Source organism: Carcharodon carcharias, chromosome 36, assembly GCF_017639515.1.
Source record: "Carcharodon carcharias isolate sCarCar2 chromosome 36, sCarCar2.pri, whole genome shotgun sequence".
Classification (NCBI taxonomy): domain Eukaryota; kingdom Metazoa; phylum Chordata; class Chondrichthyes; order Lamniformes; family Lamnidae; genus Carcharodon; species Carcharodon carcharias.
Window position 1 is genome coordinate 7,360,847 of NC_054502.1, and position 20,629 is coordinate 7,381,475.

Here is a 20,629-nt window from a genome sequence, read left to right on the forward strand (position 1 = left end):
CTGCTTTCGAGTCGGTGTCTCAACGTTCCTGGTATTTCCCTGGGCTGGTGTGTTTTGGGTGTCTCAGTTTCGTCGGTGCGTTCTCCTTTTAGGCAGCCGATCCCCTGGAACACATCCTTATACTCACACGCAGGATGTCATCGGTGGTGATAGTCATTATTCTCTTAATTAGCTTCAGATTTTCCACAAGCTTTGACCCCCAAGAATGGGTTTTGCATCAGTTTTCATCACTATGAATGGAAGTGCTTGAGACTGTTTTTTGGTAATAGGGAAGGCAAATAGAATGTTAGTCTTTTATTTCAATGGGAATGGTGTATAAAAATAGGGGAGTCTTGCTAAAACTGTACAAGGCAATAGTTAGGTCACACCTCGAATACTGTGGACAGTTTTGGCCCCCTTATCTAAGGAAAGATTTAAGTCCAGAGAAGGTTCACTAGGTTGATCCTGGGTATGAAGGTATTTTCTTGTGCGGAGAGGTTGAGTAGGTTGGGCCTGTGCTCATTGGAGTTTAGAAGAATGAGGGGCGACCTCATTGAAACGCAAGATTCTTAGGAGGCTTGACAGGGTAAATTTTGAGCGGTTGTTTTCCCCTTAGAACCATAGAAAAGTCACAGCACAGAAGGAGACCATTCAGCCCAACTTGTCCATGCCAGCCTGAGGATACCCAGGTGCCCTTTCTAATTCCACCTTCCTGGACCCAGCCCATAGCCCTGCAGCTTACAGCACTTTAGGTGCAGATCCAGGTACTTTTTAGAGTTTCTGCCTCTACCACCAAATTGGGCAGCAAATTCCAGACACCCACTACCTTCTGCGTTTTAAAATAAAAGTTCTTTCTCGTGTCCCCCCTACATCTTCTGCCACTTATCTTGAATCTATGTCCCCTGGTTCTAGAATTCTCCACCAAGGGAAATAATTTTATCCTGTTCACTCTATCTTTTCCCCTCATAATTTTGTACACCTCAATCAAGTCACCTCTCAGCCTTCTTTGTTCTAAGGAAAATAAACCCAACCTATCCAATCTCTCCTCATTGCTACACTTTTCTAACCCTGGCAACATTCTTGTAAACCTCCTCTGCACTCTCTCCAGAGCTATTACGTCCTTCCTGTAATGTGGTGACCAGAACTGCACACAATACTCCAGTTGTGGCCTCACCAGTGTTTTATACAATTCCAACATTATATCCTTACTTTTATATTCTATACCTCTGCCAATGAAGGACAGCATTCCATATGCCTTCTTTACAACCTTGTCTACTTGAACTGCTGCCTTCAGGGACCTGTGTACTTGTACGCCAAGATCTCTCATTTCATCTACCTGTCTTAGTATATTCCCATTTATTGTGTAATCCCTGTAACTGTTTCACCTCCCTAAATGTATGACCTCACACTTCCATCTGCCACTTTACCGCCCACTCCACCAACCCATCTATATCGTTTTGGAGATTATGGTTATGCTCTACACTATCCACTACTCAGCCAATCTTTGTGTCATCTTCAAATTTCTCAATCATGCCCCCCCATGTTCATGTCCAAATCCTTAATATATAACACAAACAGCAAGGGTCCCTGTGGAACATCACTTGAGACAACTTTCCATTTGCAAGGGCATCCATCAACCATTACCCTTTGTTTCCTGTTACAAAGCCAACCTTTTATCCAGTTTGCCACATTACCCTGAATCCCATGGGCTTTTACTTTCCTGACCAATCTGCCATGTGGAACCTTGTCAAATGCCTTGCTAAAATCCATGTACACAACATCCACTTCACTACCTTCGTCAACCCTTCTTGTCTCTTCCTCAAGGAATTCAATCAAATTTGTGAGGCAAGACCTTCATTTAATAAATCCATGCTGACCATCCCTGACTAGTCCATGCCTTTCCACATGACAGTTAATCCCATCTCTCAGGATTGATTCTACTAATTTGCTCACCCCTGACTAACTGGCCTATAATTGTTTGGCATTTCCTTTGATCCCTTTTTAAACAATGGAAATACGTTTGCATTTCTCCAGTCTCCCGGTACCTCCTCTGTATCTAGTGAAGATCAGAAAATCATCCTCAGAGCATCCACTATCTCCTCCCTGGCTTCCTTCAGCAGCCTCGGAAACCATCCATCTGACCCTGGTGACTTATCAACTTGCAAGGATTTCAACCCTTCGAGTACTCCCCCCCCACCCCACCATGACTATCCCGTCCAATATCTTGCAGTGTTCCTCCTGGACCACATCATCTACATCCTCCCTTTCCTTTGTAAACATGGAGATAAAATATTCATTTAAAACCCTTCCCACAGCCTCTGCATCTACACACAAGTTTCCATCTTCATCTCTGAAGGCCAGAGGGCATAATCTCACAGCAAGGGGTTGCCCATTTCAGACAGAGGAGGAGGAATTTCTTCTGAGGGAGGTCAATCCGTGGAATTCTTTTCCACAGACGGCTGTAGAGGCTGGGTTGTTAAGTATATTCAAGGTAGACAGATTTTTAATCAGTAAGGGAATCAAGGGTTATGGGGAAAGACAGGAAAGTGGAGTTGAGGATTATCCGATCAGCCATGATCTCATTGGTGGAGCAGACTCGATGGATCGAATAGCCTACTTCTGCTCCTATGTCTTATGGGCCTTACAGCAATTTTTTAACCCGTATAAGTAGACAGCTTCCCTTTTTTAGTTAGCTGTTCTTCTTTGCTTATCTTGCAATACAGACTTATGGGAATGACATTTGTTTGTGCACCTGTGTCAAGCTTGAAATTCACCATCACGTTGGCAATTTTGAGATCAACCTTCCATTCATCATCTTTGGAATTTGTTACTGCACCAACGAAAAGTTCCGTTTCACTGTCTGTGTCAATCGTGTGCACTTTCTCTGATTTACACATCTTGGCGAAGTAATTTAATTTATCACAGTTTTTACACTGCTTTCCATAGGTTGGACATCTATGTGATAAATGCTCTGTTCCACATCGGCTACATTTTTTACCTTCAAGCTGTCTATTTGTTCTTTTCTGGGGCTGTTTCTGTTTAACTGCATCGAACTGCTTGACCATGAGCAGCTTACCTTCTGTCATCTGTTTAACCTGGCATTTCATTGCCTCTGCTGCTCTGCAGATATTTATCGCTTTCTCAAGCGTGAGATCAACTTCTCTCAAAAGCCGTTCTCTGAGAGAGTCATTTGCGATCCCGCAAATTGTTCTATCTCGGATGAGTGATTCTTCAAGCTCTCCAAATTCACACAATTTAGCTCGTTTTCTCAGCTCAGTTATGTACTGACTAATGTTGTCACTGCCTTGTGTGCATGCAAAGCAAAAAAAAATCAGTATCTTTCATATGTGATGCTTTTCTTAGGGTTGCGGTAGGCTTTGGAATTTTCCATTATTTCTTTCAAATAATTTTGTTTCTCATCAGAACCACCTCCAGTTTTCAGTGAGATTGCCCTTCAGACTGAGCTCTGTCGGTGGTTTCAGAACCTCCATTGTTACCTTTAGTGTATTCCTGATACCATGTCTTTTTTTTTAATGATGCACACAAGCTGTCGACATAGCTTAGCTAACTATATTGATATGTTATGTTATGACCGATCCAGTTGGTAAAGCAGAGTTATTTTTAAAAACCCCAGAGGGAAACTTTTAAACAACTGTCATAACCAATAATTTTAAGTGTTATGTTTGAGATGTGACTCTAGACTCAGGAATCAAACCACTAGTTCTCAAGGTTTTACATTAAACTAAATGAAACATTTTATTAATTTACACAGTTTAAAATATATATACACATGGCTACAAATTACTACCATCATAACTTTTAACAAATTCCCAAACTAATCTCCATTTAAGGCAACAGCAACTCATAGACTTAACCAAACACCAGGCAAAGCATTTTCACCTTACAAATTCAAAATGAGGATCTTCTCACTGTGGAGCCAGTTGGAGGCTTACAGTTTCCTTTTGATCTTATATTGCCTCTACCTGCACACCCGAAAACTACTGAAGTTATACCTACCACCACTGAGTGATTGACTGATTGAATTCAATTCACCAGTCTCTTTGAACTTTACCTTTTTAACAATGAAACCCCAATCATTGTACCAATTTTATTAATAATATAAACATATTGCTTGGTAGCTGTTAGACAGACACACCGTTTTCACCCCACTTCTTGAATGCTCTATTCAAAAAATACAAATGCATGCTATCTCTCTTGCATATCAAAACTAGTACATATCAAAGCACCCAGATTACCTGGCTTTAATCCAATTAAGTCATACCTGCAGACTAAACCTCTATTTTAAAAGAAAAATATTTTCCAAAATATTAGACACACCTTCATGACATCCCCCTCCTTATCGAAAAATGATCCGTCATAATTCTAAAAGACGGCTTCATTTTAATAACCCATTCACACTATCTCCTATACTTATTACACTATTACGCTACCAGATGCATAATACGTAGATTAAGTGGTTGTGGCAATAGACTATCTGAAAAGCCTTGCACTTTTGTCTCAAAATTTGTCCAAAAACTTCAAAGGATTATGGTCTGTATAACCAATTGTCTCTGATGAATAGTTTGCAACAGAAATTTCAAAATGCTGCAATGCTAACACCAAACTTTAGTCTCTTTCTCGATCGTCGAATATCTTCTGTTGTACATTCAGTTTCCATGAAAAATACCCTATCGGTTTTTCTATTCCAGTGTCATCATCTTGTAACAGTACAGCCCCAATGCCTATATCGCTTGCGTCAATGGTCAACTTGAATTGCTCGGCATATTGGGTACTGCCAATGCTGGTGTCGTAGTTAATACAGTTTTCAGACTATTGAATGACTTCTGACACTCCGGTGTCTATTGAAACTTCTTGATCTTTTTTAACAGTTCAGTCACTTGGCTAAAGTTTAGTACAAATTTCCGGTAAAACCCACTCATGCCCAGAAATCTCAAAGCTTCTCGTTTTGTTGTAGGCACTGGGAAATCCACGATAGCCTTGACTTTCGCCTCTCTCAGAGCCACCTTTATAATGTCCAGTGGCATGGCCTAGATATGTAACTTGGGCTTTTGCAAATTCACTTTTAACCAAGTTCATCACCAAATTAGCTTCTTGTAGTTGAGTAAATAATTCTTCCAGATCCTGTAAATGGTCCCCCCACATCTGACTGAAAACGATTAGATCATCAATACAAACTGCACAATTGCTCAGACCCACAATTACTTTGTTTGTCAGTCTTTGAAATGTCGCAGGTGCATTCTTCATACCAAATGGCATGACTTTAAACTGATATAGTCCACTTGGCATTACGAAAGCTGATATCTCCTTTGCCCTCTCCGACAATGGTACCTGCCGATATCCTTTTAGCCAGTCAATCTTGGTGATAAATTTCGATTGTCCCAATTTCTCAATACAATCCTCCAACCGTGGTATGGGATATGAATCCACTTTTGTCACTGCATTTAGCTTTCGATAGTCTACTCAGTCTGTGTTCCATCTGGTTTCGGTACCAATACAACAGGTGAACTCTAGTTACTGCAACTAAACTCAATGATATCATTTTGAAGCATGAAATCAAAAGGTTGTTGCCTCACTGAAGGTGATATTCCTATACATACTACATGTAAAGCTAAATGTGTCTTTCCCAACTTAATTCCACAAATAGGTTTGTGTGACTGCAATAGCTTTTCCAAATCACTTTGACACTTGCTTGGAAGGAACTCCTATTTCATTTAAATGTTCAAGCACTCCCTCATTATCCAATTTGATGAGAGGAAAATCAATTTCAGAGTCCTGCACTTTCTACCTCTTTCTCATCATCCACCATCACTAACACCTCTTTTTGTTCCTCTTCCCTGTCAAAGTACTTTTTAAACACATTTACATGACACACCCTCTGCTTCTTTCTTCTATCTGGAGTATTTATTAAATAATTTACTTCACTCCATTTCTTTTCAATCCTGTGAGGCTCACTAAGTCTTGCATTTAATGAATCCCCTAATACTGGTAACAAAACTAATACTTTCTCTCCAGAAACAAAGCTGTGAATGTTAGCAAAACAAAAACAGAATTACCTGGAAAAACTCAGCAGGTCTGGCAGCATCGGCGGAGAAGAAAAGAGTTGACGTTTCGAGTCCTCATGACCCTTCTGTTGAAGGGTCATGAGGACTCGAAACGTCAACTCTTTTCTTCTCCGCCGATGCTGCCAGACCTGCTGAGGTTTTCCAGGTAATTCTGTTTTTGTTTTGGATTTCCAGCATCCGCAGTTTTTTTGTTTTTATCTCTGTGAATGTTAGCTGCCTATCTGCTTTCACTTTCATCATTTGCTGTGAGATCTTTAAATGTTCCCCAACCAACTCCCATGCTCTATTCAATCTTTCTCTGAACTTTGATATGTAATCCAGGAGAGTAGTTTCTGAATTTTGACCCATCAATTTCAGTGATCCCCTTACCTTATGACCATAAACTAGTTCAAAAGGGGTAAAACCAGTTGATGCATTAGGAGTATTGCCAATAGCAAATAACAAAAATGGAATTCCCTTATCCCAATCCTGTGCATAATCAAGACAGTATACTCTTATAGTTTTTAAAGTTTGTTGCCATCATTCCAAAGACTCCTGGTGATAAGCTGTTGACTTAGAACGGTTTGGAGATAAAACAGTTTATCTCCAAGCTGTTCATTATTTCCTTAAACAGCTGTGACATGATGTTTGACCCCTGATCGGATTGTATTTCTTTAGGTAAACCGTATCTTGTAAAACATTTAATTAACTCTTCCACAATCATCTTAGTTGTAGTATATCTTAAAGGTATCACCTCAGGAAACCTAGTAGACACATCCATTATTGTCAATAAATACTGATTCCCACTTTTAGTGTCAGGGTGGGGTCCTACACAATCAATCATGACCCTGGTAAAAGGTTCTTCAGATGCTGGTATTGGAATCAAAGGCACTGGCTTAATTGCTGCTTGCGGTTTTCCTGTTATTTGACATAGATGACAGGTTGTACAGAATTTGACTACATCCCTGTGCAATCCTGGCCAAAAAAAAACGTCTATCTTTTCCTGTGTTTTCCTAATTCCTAAATGCCACCACCGCCCCCCCCCCCCCCCCAAACATTGGAACTTCATGAGCAATCCTCAGAATCTCATTTCTATACTCTTAATGGGATAACAATCTGATGCACCTCCCTCCAGCTTTCATTTGCTGAGACATGATCCAACCTCCACTTTCTCATTAATATATTCCCTTGAAGATAATAACATACTGGAATATATTTTCCTTCGGTTTCCAAATAAGCTTTCTGATATAAGTGTTTTAATTGCAAATCATTCTTCTGTAACTCCACTAACCTCTTTGAGTTAAACGCTTCAACTGAACTGTCCTGAACAATGTTATCAAATACAGTGCCAGCTAATTGGATTTCAACACCACCTTCTTACCTTTGAACTGCCTGCTTATCTTGTTTATTTTGTTCTTGCTGGTGGGCCTTCGAGCTCGTTACAACACAATCAGGAAACAATCCAGGATGTTCCTTCTGTAGCACTTCCACCGAAAACACTTCTACAAGCTGCTCAACTACCATAGGCATTACCCACATTTGCGATCCAGCTATATCATTATCCAGAATAAATTGAACCCCTGCATTGGGCAATTTTTCCACCACTCCAACTATAACCTCACCCATTCCTGAATTCAAAGAGTCTCTCGTACTCGTAAGCTTAAGATTCGCCAATTCCTAACCAGTCGAGGAATTAGAGATATATAATTTATCCCAGGCACAGCCTCCAATTGTTATGACTGATGCAGTTGGTAAAGCGGAGTTTTTTTAAAAAATCCTAGAGGGAAACTTTAAACAACTGTCAACCAATAGTTTTAAGTGATATGTTTGAGATGCAACTCTAGACTCAGGAATCAGACTTTGAGTTCTTGAGGTTTTACATTAATAAAATGTTTCATTTAGTTTAATTTATACAGGTTAAAATATATTTATATACACATGGCTACAAATTGCCACTATCATAACTTTTAACAAATTCCCAAACTAATCTCCATTAAGGCAACAGCAACGCACAGACTTAACCAAACACCAGGCAAAGCATTTTCACCATACAAATTCAAAATAAGGTTCTTTCTACTGCAGAGCCAGTTGGAGGCTTACAGCTACCTTTTGTTCACTCAATGTCTCTGCCTGCATACCCGAAAACTACTGAAGTTATACCTACCACCGATTGAATTCAAATTCTCATTGTTTACCAGTCTCTTTGAACTTTAACTTTTAACAATGAAACCCCATTAATTATACCAATTTTATTAGTGATATAAACATATTGCTTGGTACCTGCTAGAAAGACATAAAGTTTTCACCCCACTTCTTGAATGCTCTATTCAAAAAATACAAATGTATGCTATCTCTCTTGCATATCAAAACTAGTACATATCAAAGCACCCAGACTAGCTGGTTTTAATCCAATTAAGACGCACTTGCAGACTAAACCTCTATTTTAAAAGAAAAATATTTTCCAAAGTATATACATTAATAGCTTCATGACAATATATTAGAGTACCGTATAGAATCTAATACTGGAGTCCACTACCACAATCATGTTATCATGACAGAGGCCATTCACCCTGTTCCAGGACTCTGTAATATCATGGCTGATCTCTGTGAACTCTATTTACCCATCTTAGCTCAAAATCCCAACATTCTTACTCCTAACCAACAAAAATTCATCAGTCTCAAGTTTTGAAATTTCCAATTGAATCCCCAACCCCCAGCCTCGACGATAGCAACTGGCGGAGAGTATTGCGTATTTAATCATCTTAAACATCTCAATTAGATCAGCCCTTAATCTTCCATTCTCTAGGGAAAACAAGCCCAGTCTATGCAGCCCATCCCTGTAACCCGTTTAGCTCCTGGTACCAGTCTGGTGAATTTACAGTTACGTTGTCTTGTCTAACTCCCTTACGTTGCTTGGACCTAGCAACGTGGGGAAGGGTGGGGGGGGGAAGGTGGGAAAAGGGGGGTATTGCTCAACAAAATTCCAATTGTTTGCATTTTGCAATTGCCTCACTTGCCAGGTGTGCACGGTGTCTCTCGTGACAGTTTCTCTTGCTCCTACACCCATCCAGCGGACTTGGGTAGGCGAATGCCTAGCTTGTGTGCTGAATACGGGTTTTGCTCTCTGGGACGTGCAGGACATGGGAACATGAGGCCATTCTGCCCCTTGATCCTGTCCCGCCATTCAGTGAGACCACAGCTGCTCCAACTCCATATGCCTAACCACCTTTCCCCCCCCCACTCCCCATATCCCTCTAATACCTTTAGTTAACCAAACTCTATCAACCTCTGAGTTAAGGTTGACCATTAATCTTGAGAGAATCCAAGTCCTGGTCGCCATCCAGTGACCCTGATCTCTGTGTTGGGTGAGGGCATGGTCAGGTTCAGCTGCGATCACTTCCTCTGTAAAAGCCCGTGGATAGTCCAGGCTCACGCTTGTGGAGGCAGCCTCCACCCTCGGGCACCTTGCCCCCAGCAGAGGTTTCCTGGGACACACCGTTCCAGGCGCCCTCGAGCGGCTTCCCAAAGCCAGGCCGGGCAGGGAGCTCGATGGGCTATTCGGCTGGAGGAGCTGAGCCCAAGCCTTATACCTGTGCTTTGTGGCAGAGGTTACCTGGGTAGTGGTGAGCAGCAGGGGCCCTGTTAGTTATTCACACCTCACACACCCACTACCTCCCACCCAATAGACAACCAGCCCAATTGTGACCTGTAAGCCATGACTCGCCACAGAGCAGGGGTGGAATACTCCATTGTTGCACATTTAACCCCCGCATCCCCAGGGGGTGTTATAACTTCCATCTCTCTGGAGCCAGGTGACTTTTAATAAGGAACAATAATGGGATTTTGGGATTTGAATGGTTGCCAGTGACTTCCTCATAAAACTTCCGCTCAAGGGCGTTTTTAAAAATGATTGATTGGGTGGGGTGGGTGCAGGGTGTTCTGATCCTGACCGTCCACACCTCCCTAGCTCGTTGGTGACCGCTGCCCGCCGAACTGATTGATTGCGTTGGGGTTGTTGGGGGGGGGTGGTGGGGAGTGGACTCAGCCAGTCTTGTGCCATGTATGAACCCCGGTTTGCCGGCGTTTGGACTTTCCGGGGAGATTGGGGGTGGAGGAGGTGGGGGGGTGGTGGCTGTTGGCGAACGGATGGGAGCCAAGTTGACTGGAGGGATATCCTGCGAGAGGGAGGGGAAAGGGACATGAGGCGACAGTGGGGAAACGGGGAGGGGGAGGCAGGGTTTTTTTTTTTTGATGGGTTGAGGTTATCACTGTGCTGACCACACTTTTTTTTTTTCCCAATGCTCCTGTCTTTCCAGGAATCCTATCCCTCAGTGCCACCTATATGGTTTGTGGAGTCAGATGACCCGAACCTGGCTGCAGTGTTGGAGCGCCTCGCAGATATAAAGAAAGGCAGCACGCTGGTGAGTTTGGGGGAAGGAGGGTGGGGAGGGGAGGCGAGGGGCCTTCTGGTGGGCGGGAGACCTTGCCTCTACGCCCTATTCGTTAATGATTGCTGACCCACCTTGACGAATAAGAACCTTTTTAAAGGGATATACAAGAGGCCAAGGGCAAGTGGAGGGAAAAGTGATCCACGGGGATTAATTTTTCCGGGGTTGCAGACACTCTGGTTTTTTTTTGCCCCGCCTTTTGCGTTGCTTCTTGGTGTCACCTGCAAAGTTTTTAATCCTCGTCCCCTGTAGGGCCTAAGAAATCAGATCAGGAGGCGACCGTTCCGGCCCCTCCAGTCTGCTCCACCCCTTCAATAAGATCATGGCCGGCCTTTGACTTCAAGTCCACTTCCCTGCCCCATTTCCTTCCCCCACAACTGCTCGAAAATCTCTCGATCTCGAATGTACTGAACGACGGAGCATCCGCAGCTGTCTGGGGTAGAGAATTCCAAAGCCTCACAACCCTCCGAGTGAGGCAATCTCTCCTCGTCTCAGTCCATAACGGCTGACCCCATGTCCTGAGGCTGGTACCGTCCCCGCCTCTCCCCACCCCGCTCAATACTAGCCTTTCCCAGCCAGGAGGGGGGGGAGACTGCCTCTCAGCACCTACCCTGCCAAACCCTCTCAGAGTCGTGTCTGTTTCAATGAGGTGACACCTCATTCTCCTGAACGACAGAGAATTATAGACCCCGCTCTACTCGATCTCAACGTGCAGGACAATCTTCCTATCCCCCCATGAATCGATCGATATTCCTAGGCAGCCAAAATGTTTTAGGGCTTCCTTCTCCACTTGAGGTAATAGCATCAAGAACTGCTTTTTCTAAACGTCCCAGTGCAAGGAATTTAAACAACTTGGTGAATAAGAAGTGTGAGGACGATGAGGAAGGATCCTGTTGCTTGGGCTTCAGGCCTCTTGTGAATTGTGGGCGGTCGCTTGGACTGAGGTGGCTGTCGAAGGCTTGGATTTGTGCTTGTTGCTGTGGTCGATGGAGTTGCTCCAGGAGCCATAGGCGGGTTCCTATCAGAGTAACTGCTAGATTTGGCAGTGGGGGGGAGAATATCAATTGAACATCTCGACCACTGTGTTCGGGGCTGGGCACCACAATAGGGATGTTATATTGGCTTTAGCGGAGGTATGGAGAACAAGAGTGCAGGGCAGATCCATCAGGATGATACCAAGGCTAAAAGGGTTAAATTTACGAGGACTGGTTGCACAGACTGGATTTATATTCCTTCAAGTTTAGGGGATTAACGGTTGATCTAATCGAGGGAGAGAAACTGTTTGCTCTGGTTGAGTGGGTGGGGGGGGGGGGAATACAGAACAGAAACTCCGAAAGAATGTAGATCTGTCGTTTAGAGAGACTTTAGGATCTGGTGGGGTTGAATGTCCTTTTCCTCCAGTTCCTTCGCTGATAGACTTGGACATGTTCTTAAGATCAATCCAGGAGACAGCGATGTGCAAATGGCAAGTGGGGGGGGGAGGAGGAGAGGGGAGGCCCATGATTAGGTGGATGGAGTGGCTGGGCTGAATGACCCCTCTGTAGGCCGGAAACTATCCTTGTACTGATTCTCTCTCTATCTCTCCCTCTCTCTCTTTCTCCCTCTGCAGCTTCTTCAACACTTAAAGCGAATAATCTCTGACCTGTGCAAACTTTACAACCTCCCACAACATCCGGATGTGGAAATGTTGGATCAGCCACTACCAACAGAACAGGTAGCGCGGGAGGGGAGAGGGCGGGAGGAGTGCAGGCGCGAGTGGGGAGGGGCGGGAGGGGATAGGCTGGCGGAGGGCGGGCGCAAGGGGGCAGGGGGTGGAAGGGGCCATGCAAAGAGAGGCTTGGCCTGTGGACTTGCATCCCCCTAGTGTCTTTCATGGGACTTCTGAAGCGCTTTGCCAGTTTGCACATGGCATGGTCCCACAAACAACAGTATGATGATTATCAGATAATGATTTTTACGATGTTGGCTGCGGGATAAATATCAGCTTCAGGACACACCTGCCCCCTGCTCTTCTTCAGAACAATGGCCCTGGGATCCTTTATGTCTGCCCAAGAGGGTGGGTGGGGGCCTTGGTTTAATGTCTCATCCAAAAGGCAAATAATGCGGTGCTGCCTCGGCACTGGCACTGGGAGGTGTCGGCCTGGAATTTGTGCTCAAGTCTCTGGAGTGGGGCTTGAACCCACAACCTTGAAATGGAGGCGAGGGAGAGAGCTACCCGCTGGGCCATGGTTGCTGGGTTAAAGCAGGAGCCTGCAGGATTGAGGAGGTATTGCTTTGGCGGGATGTGTGGTGGTCTATCAATGTGAGGCCTGCCACAAGGAGCTTACCCACATGACACGTACAAGAGGTAAAGAGGAAAAATATTCTCTTTTTTGCTAATCCCTTCCCTTCCAATGTGTCGTGGCTCAATTTCTAACTGATTAGTCCATTAAGGTCTTGGGGTGAGCGGTAATGCTGCTTTGTACATGGCACTGGTTTGACTAAGGATTGGGCACTTGCTGTGTTGATTTTAGTGATGTTGGTTGAGGGATGAATACTGGTCCCTGGACACCAGGGAGAACTCTCTCTGCTCTTCTAAATAGTGCCCTTGGATCTTTTATGCCCATCCGAAGACAGCGCCTCCGACAGTGCAGCACTCCCTCACTACTGGCACCAAGATGTGCCTGGTGTAGTGTAATGGGTTAATAGAATATAGGGATGAGCGATGCAGAACATGAGGTAACAGTGACATCAGCAGTCATGTGCTAGACTCTCAAGGGAGAGGTTGAAACACTCTACTCATGAGAGACATACCTACTCTGCAACCTATCTTTGTACAATGTTAATAAACCAGTTTAAAGTAACTGCCAGAGTAAGGCTCCTGTCTCTCTAGGTAAGATGGGCCACACCTACCAGAAGCCAGCAACCATGCCACCAGTATGTGAAATGCCTGTCATGTGTTGACTTGTGATGCTGTGCGCCAATGCTGCTGTTTCCGAGTGTTGATTTTGAGGTTTTCTCTGTCTCTTCACTTGCAGAGCACACGGGATGATGTGACATCTGAGGAGGAGGACGAGGAGATGGCAGAGGTGAGGTGGCTTCGACCCAGGCCTTATCCCCACTATTGGGGTGTGGGTGCCTTCTTTGGCTCAGGGTCTCCCTTGTGCTCCCACCACTTTTTCCCTTGAAGTCACAAGTGGTAATGTGCAGGACATAACCCTCGACTCCCTTGCCTAACAAAAATCTATCTAACTCAGCCTTGGGAAAAATTCAAAGGCCTAGCCTCCGCTACTTTCCGGGGAAGAGAGTTCCAACAACCCTTTGGGAGAAAAAGTTTCTCCTCATCTCCCTTGAAAGGGAGACTTCTTATTTTTAAACCGTGCCCCCTAATTATAGTATCCCCCGCAACATCCTCTGGACATCCACCCTGTCAAGCCCCCTCAGGATCTTATGTTTCAATAAGACCACCTCTCGTTCTTTTAAACTCCAATGGGTATAGGCCTAATCTGTTCTAACCCTTCTTTCATAAGAAAGCCCTTCATCATTGCCGCAGAAGGCTGTGGAGGCCAGGTCATTGAGTGTATTTAAGACCGAGATAGATAGGTTCTTGATTGGTAAGGGGATCAAAGGTTACGGGGAGAAGGCGGGAGAATGGGGTTGAGAAACTTATCAGCATGATTGAATGGCGGAGCAGACTCGATGGGCCGAATGGCCTAATTTCTGCTCCTATGTCTTATCACAGGAATGTGTCCAGTGAATCTACTCTGAACTCTTTTTAAATAAATTATATTTTTTTCTGAAATAAGGCTAAAACTGCCCATACTACTCCAGATGTGGTCTCACCAAGGCCCTGTACAGGTGTTGTAGAACGACAGTGACAACAGACTGAACCTCTCTCTCTCTCTCCCCCACCGCTGCCTCTTGTTGATTGTTCATGAAAATCTGTCAACTTTGGACCTAAGAAGGATAGATCAGAACATTTTCGAAACGGTGGGAAACTAGCACCAAAGGAGCAACAGATAGATTGAGGGATTCCATGTACCCACAGATGGAAGTTATGCTAGTTGTATGAAACCTGGTTAGACCCCATCTGGAGTACAGCACCTCAGGAAAGATATATTGGCCTTGGAAGGGGGTACACCAGAGATTCACGAGGAGGATAGGGTTAAATTATGACAACTGGTTTCGTTGGCTCGACTTCTAGTTTCAGCTGTTTTGCCATTCAGTTGATTTCCTGACTGATCCCTGTATTGTAGCTCCATCCGGCTGGCTCCATAACTTTTTAGTACCTTTACTCGACAAAAATTACTTTCGACATTTTCAATTGGTTGGGGAATCTAAAACACGGGGGCCCTGGCTCAATAGCCTTTTGTGGGGGTGTCGGGGAGGGGGGGATGGATTTCCAGATTTCCACTCCCCTCTGTGTGAAGAAATGCTTCTCAACCTCAACCCTGAATGGCCTGGCTCTTATTTTAGGGTTCCGCATCCTTGTACAGCAAGCAATTAGGGAGACAAATGGCATGTTGGTCTTTTATTACAATGGGACTGGAATGGAAGAGCAAAGAAGTCTTGCTCCTGTTTTACAGGGTTTTGGTGAGACCACATCGGGAACACTGCGCACAGTTTTGATCTCCACATTTAAGGATAGGCTTACATTGGAGGCGGTACAGCGAAGGTTCACTAAATTGGTCCCTGGGAAGAGGGGTGTGTCAGATGATGAGAGGCTGAGCAAATTGACTTTATTTTCTCTGGAGTTTAGAAGAATGAGAGGTGATCTCATTGAAACTTACAAGATTCTGAAGGCGTTTGATAGGGTGGACGCCGAGAGATTGTTTCCGCTGGTCGGAGAATCTAAAACACGGGGGCACGGTCTCAGGATAAGGGGCTGATCGTTTAGGGCTGAGATAAGGAGAAATCCCTTCACTCAAAGGATTGTGAATCTTTGGAATTCTCTACCCCAGAGGGTTGTGGATGCTCCATCGCTGAATACATTTAAGACTGGGGATAGACAGGTTTTTGGTGACTCAGGGAATTAAGGGAAATGGGGAGAGGGCAAGGAAGTGGAGTTGAAGCCCAAGATCATCCATGATCGTATTGAAAGGCAGAACAGGCTCAACAGGCTGTGTGGTCTACTCCTCCTCATTTTTGTTGTCGTGTTCTTGATTCCCTGCCCCAGAGGAAATGGTTTCTCTGTGTCAACCCTACCATATCCTTTAGTCATCTCTCAAACGCTGCAATTAGATCATCTCCTTATCTTCCATACTTCAGGGAATACAAGCCTTGACTAGTCACTGGCCACTGAGCTGATGAGACTCTGCTGTGCTTGAGATTCCGGGAGGGTGCTGGGAGAAAAAGTTGGTGCTAACCCATTGAACTCTAACCCCATTGAACTCCAACCCTCCCTGCTGACTTCCCTGGGCCCCCCTCTCCAAGTTTATACTGTTCGTGAGCGTTTGCACCCAAGCTAGTCTTGAGAATAGTGATTAATTTAGACATAGAGATGATGTTTCCACTTGCGGGGGAGCCTGAACACAGCGGGGTAGGGGACTGTCCTCAAAATATAAGATGGCCAGGAATAAATCTGATGGGGAATTCAGGAGAAAGCTCTTTACCCAAAGACTGTGGAAGTCACTCCCACCGGGAGTGGTTGAGGCGAATAGCAGAGACGCGTTGAAGGGGGAAGCTGGATAAACACACGAGGGAGAAAGGAATAGAAGGATATGGTGGTTGGGGTGGGGGAGGAGGCTCGTTTGGAGCAGAAACATCAGCACGGAGCAGAGGAGCCGAATGGCCTGTTGTTCTTCGGGGAATGTTGTGTAACGTTGGCTGTGCAGGTTTGCTGGGGATTTGGGGTGAACAGACAAGATGGTGGAGGGGAGGAAAGAGAGAAGGTGCATTGAGGGGTCCAGCGCCCCACTTGTTTCTGCCTGTGCCTGGAAGGTATTGTACTGACCCTGCCAGTGACTCCTGTCGGCTCACCACTCCTGGTCTGCTCCTTCAGGACAATGAGGACCTGGATCATTACGAAATGAAGGAGGAAGAGCCAGCAGAGGGCAAGAAGTCTGAGGATGAAGGGATCGGGAAGGAGAACCTGGCCATCTTGGAGAAGATAAAGAAGAACCAGAGGCAAGATTATCTAAATGTACGTGTCTGTAGGGGACTTGAACTACCTGAATTACTGTGTGACTTCTACTGTGCGATCTTTGGGCTCTGTTACTGGTGCGTGTGAAGTCTTTAGATGCCACGGCATTAAGACCGGGGGTGGTACTGCCAAACACAGCAGCAAGATCCCGGGTTCCCGTTCCTGGCCGGTGCTGCAATGTTTGGAGGTTGGGTGACTGGTCGGCGGTGTCAGGCCTCCATGCTCCGCCCTCCTCTGGCCACGGCAAGGTCAGCAGTTTGGGGGTGGCGGGCAAGGCTCACCGGGCTGTGGATTCCCAGACCCCAGCCAGGATAGGAAGGTGGTCAGAGCCATCTGTTCCCCACCCTGGAGATCTTGGACAGCACCGTCTGTGTGAGGAGTTACCTCTCGTGTGAGGAGGTGATGCGGTCTCCTCCAATTCCGGCCTCTTGCGCATCCCCCGATTAACCATCGCTCCACCGTGGGCAGCCGTGCCTTCAGCTGCCTGGTCCCTAAGCCCTGGAATTCCCTCCCTTAACCTCTACACCTCTCTCTCCTCCTTTAAGAAACTCCTTAAACCCGACCTATTTGACCCGCGCTTTTGGTCACCTGTCCCTAATTATCTCCCTGTGTGACTCAATTACAAATTTTGCCTGACTTGTGCTCCAATGAGGTGCCTTGGATGTTCTGCCATACTGAAGGCGCTATACAAATGCAAGCTGTCGTGGGGGGGGGGAGTGTGTCAGAGAGCTGGCCAGCACCAGACTGCAGCTAAACAGTTGGAGCTGAGAAAGGGAAACTCAGCATTGAGAGTGAAGGGGGGTGGGTGGCGAAATCCAGAGGCATTAAACCAATGTAACGTTGACAAGAATGAAGGTTTTATCGATGATCTTGATGTTCTGCTCACTGTTTTGCAGGGGGCAGTGTCCGGTTCTGTTCAGGCCACTGACCGACTTATGAAAGAGCTGAGGGATATTTACCGGTCAGAGAGTTTTAAAGCGGGTAAGGAGACGCTGCTAATTGAATTGTTTGTTCCCAGCCCAGGACCATATGGGTTTAATGCAGTGGCAGATATTTCAGCTACACTTCTTCCCTGTGCGCCCCACAAATACAAACCATTTCCCCTCCTTCACTCTCATAGACACTGGCGCTTGTTGTGGGGGGGAGGGGGGGGGATGCTGCAGTCTCTCATGGCCAACTGTGTCTCAGCCTCGGGGGTGGGACAGGCTATTCAGCCATGTGATACTGCGCAAAGTCAGATCCTGATTCCACGCACGTGCCTGTGCCAGCTCTTCGATAGAACAATCTAATTATTCTCTCTCTTCCCCACCCCACCCGTCTCTTTCCCCTACAGCCCTGCAAATTTTTCTCATCTTCATCAATTTTCCAATTCCCTTCTGAAAGTTGATGTTGAATTTGCTTCCACCACCCTTTCAGGCTGCGCTTTCCCAATCATAACTCTCTACGTTTGAGTGGAAAATAAAATTTCCTAAGTTTCTTTTGCCAGTTACCTCACGTGTGTGTCCTCTGATTACTGACCCGCCAGATTTTGGAAACTGTTTCGCTCTCTCGCTTCCTGTGCACTAATTAAAATTCTTCATCATTTTAATTTCTTTTATTGCTCCACTTAATCTTCTCTGCTTTAAAGAGAACAATCCCAGCTTCTCTGGTCTCCCCACCTAAAGTCCCTCATCATAACTGAGTAGGGGTGGTAAATTGGGTGTCCCGAGCCAGGATGGACAAAAGTGGCCATGGTTCCCTTGCCTGATCTCTCTCTCTCTCTCTCTCTCTATGGTCAGGTGTGTAGCTTGCTCTCAGGATCAGGAGGGGGCGCTGCCTGGTGGGGTTGGGGGGGGCGGTGGTCAGCACTGAGTGGGGCTCAGTCTTTCAGATGAGACCGGGCTGCCATCAGGTGGACATAAGATTCTAAGGCCAGTATCAACAGCCTGGGGGTTACCATTGACCACAAACTGAACTGGACTAGCCATATAAATACTGTGGCTACAAGAGCAGGTCAGAGGCTGGGAATCCTGCGGAGAGTAACTCACCTCCTGACTCCCCAAAGCCTGTCCACCATGTATAAGGCACAAGTCAGGAGTGTGATGGAATACTCCCCACTTGCCTGGATGAGTCCAGCTCCCACAACACTCAAGAAGCTCGACACCATCCAGCACAAAGCAGCCCCGCTTGATCGGCACCCCATCCACAAACATTCACTCCCTCCACCACCGACTCACAGTAGCAGCAGTGTGTGTACTATCTACAAGGTGCACTGCAGCAACTCACCAAGGCTCCTTAGCATCTTCCAAACCTGCGACCTCTACCATCTAAAAGGACAAGGGCAGCAGACACATGGGAACACCACAACCTGGAAGTTTCCCTCAAAGCTACACACCATCCTGACTTGGAAATATATCACCCATTCCTTCACTGTCGCTGGGTCAAAATCCAGGGACTCCCTCCCCAACAGCACTGTGGGTGTACCCACACCACATGGACTGCAGCATCTTCAAGAAGACAGCTCACCACCACTGCCTTGAGGGCAATTAGGGATGGGCAATAAAAATGCTAGCCTGTCAGTGACACCCACATGCCATGAAAGAATATAAAAAGATCAAAGAAGAGTTCCTCCCTGGGGCCAACATTTATCCTTCAATCGATGTCATTAAAACATCATCATTCCCACACTGCTGTTTGTGAGAGCTTGCTGCGCACAAATTTTTGCATCCCTTACCTTGCAACTGTGACTGTGCTTCAAAAGTGTTTCACTAGCTGTTGAGGGCTGTTGAAATGCAAATCTTTACAATCGCACTTGCTTTCAACTACTAGTGGGGGGCAATTGAACGCACAGGATCAACGTCCACTGTTGATGCCCACCACAGTCAAACAGTCGGTGTCTAAACACATGCCGAGAATGGGGTACTGGTGGGTAGCTTTTGGCTGTGGAACCTGCGCTCCAGCTAGAATTGGCATCTCTAGGTGAGGAGATCGTTACAGGGTTGGAGGGGAAGAAAGTGATTTGAAGGCTATACGTTTGGCGGTGTTGACTTTTTGGAGACAGTCTGTTGGCAAAGGATGCTGATTGGCTCGTTCCTTTGCCCAATAGGAAACTATGCAGTTGAACTTGTCAACGACAGCTTGTACGACTGGAACGTAAAGATCCTTAAGTAAGTGACTCTTCCTGACTGATTCTTTACAAAAGTTTAAAATTCTAAGTGCACAAGGTGTCTATCAAGTTCTGGTAACACTGCAAAAGGGGTGATAACAGTCCCTTGCCTGTCATGTGATCACTATCTGTATCCCTCCTCTTGAATTTGGTTCCAGTGTGGCTGCCTCCTTGAGCCAATCAAAGATAGTGGGGTGCGGTGCTGAGATATTGGGACATGGGTGATTTGAAAGGTTGCCTGATGACTGGTGGAGTCCAAGGGTAGGTCAGCCCCCAAATTCTGACTGTCCATTTTAACTATGGCCTGGGTGGTCACCCTAAAGGCGGGAGTTACACACGGGTACAGCGAGTAATTAGGAAGACAAATCGTATGTTGGCCTTTAATGCAACGGGGTTGGACTTTAAGGGTAAAGGAAGTCTTGCTGCAATTATATGGGCCTTTGGTGAGATCACACCTGGAGTATTGTGTACAGTTTTGGTTTCCTTGCCTGAAGAAAGAAATACTTGCCTTGGTGGGGGTTTTATTGAGAGTTAATTAAATTGATTCCTGGGATGGGAGAGTTGTCCTACGAGGTGAGATTGAGTAGAATGAGCCTAGACACTCCAGAGTTTAGGAGAGAGAGAGAGAGGCCTCCAAAATTAAAATTTAATCAAGGGCTTGGCGGGGTAGATGAGTGTGCTTTTCCCCTCCTTTGGGGTGTCTAGAATTTGGTTTCACGGTCTCAGGATAAGGGATCACCCATCTCAGACTGAGAAGGTGGTGGGGGGAATTCTTCACTCAGGAGGTTGTGAATCTTTGGAACTCTCTGAGCCTCCACAGGCCTCTGGGCCTGTCAGCGAGTGTAGACAAGGTTGGGACAGGGGAGGCGGGTTA

General features: G+C 45.7%; 1 protein-coding gene across 2 annotated transcripts in view; it reads left to right on the forward strand.

Annotated features, from left to right (window-relative positions):
* LOC121272924 (ubiquitin-conjugating enzyme E2 Q1) overlaps positions 1-20,629 on the forward strand; it is a 71,469-nt gene that overhangs the window by 41,763 nt on the left and 9,077 nt on the right. Inside the window, exons 2-7 of one of the 2 annotated variants that reach the window (XM_041179790.1) lie at positions 10,358-10,462; positions 12,099-12,203; positions 13,507-13,557; positions 16,470-16,610; positions 17,507-17,591; positions 19,696-19,756. In XM_041179790.1, the coding sequence (XP_041035724.1) occupies positions 10,358-10,462; positions 12,099-12,203; positions 13,507-13,557; positions 16,470-16,610; positions 17,507-17,591; positions 19,696-19,756 (548 nt within the window). The remainder of the gene's footprint in view (positions 1-10,357; positions 10,463-12,098; positions 12,204-13,506; positions 13,558-16,469; positions 16,611-17,506; positions 17,592-19,695; positions 19,757-20,629) is intronic. The other variant, XM_041179791.1, reaches the window with a different exon arrangement.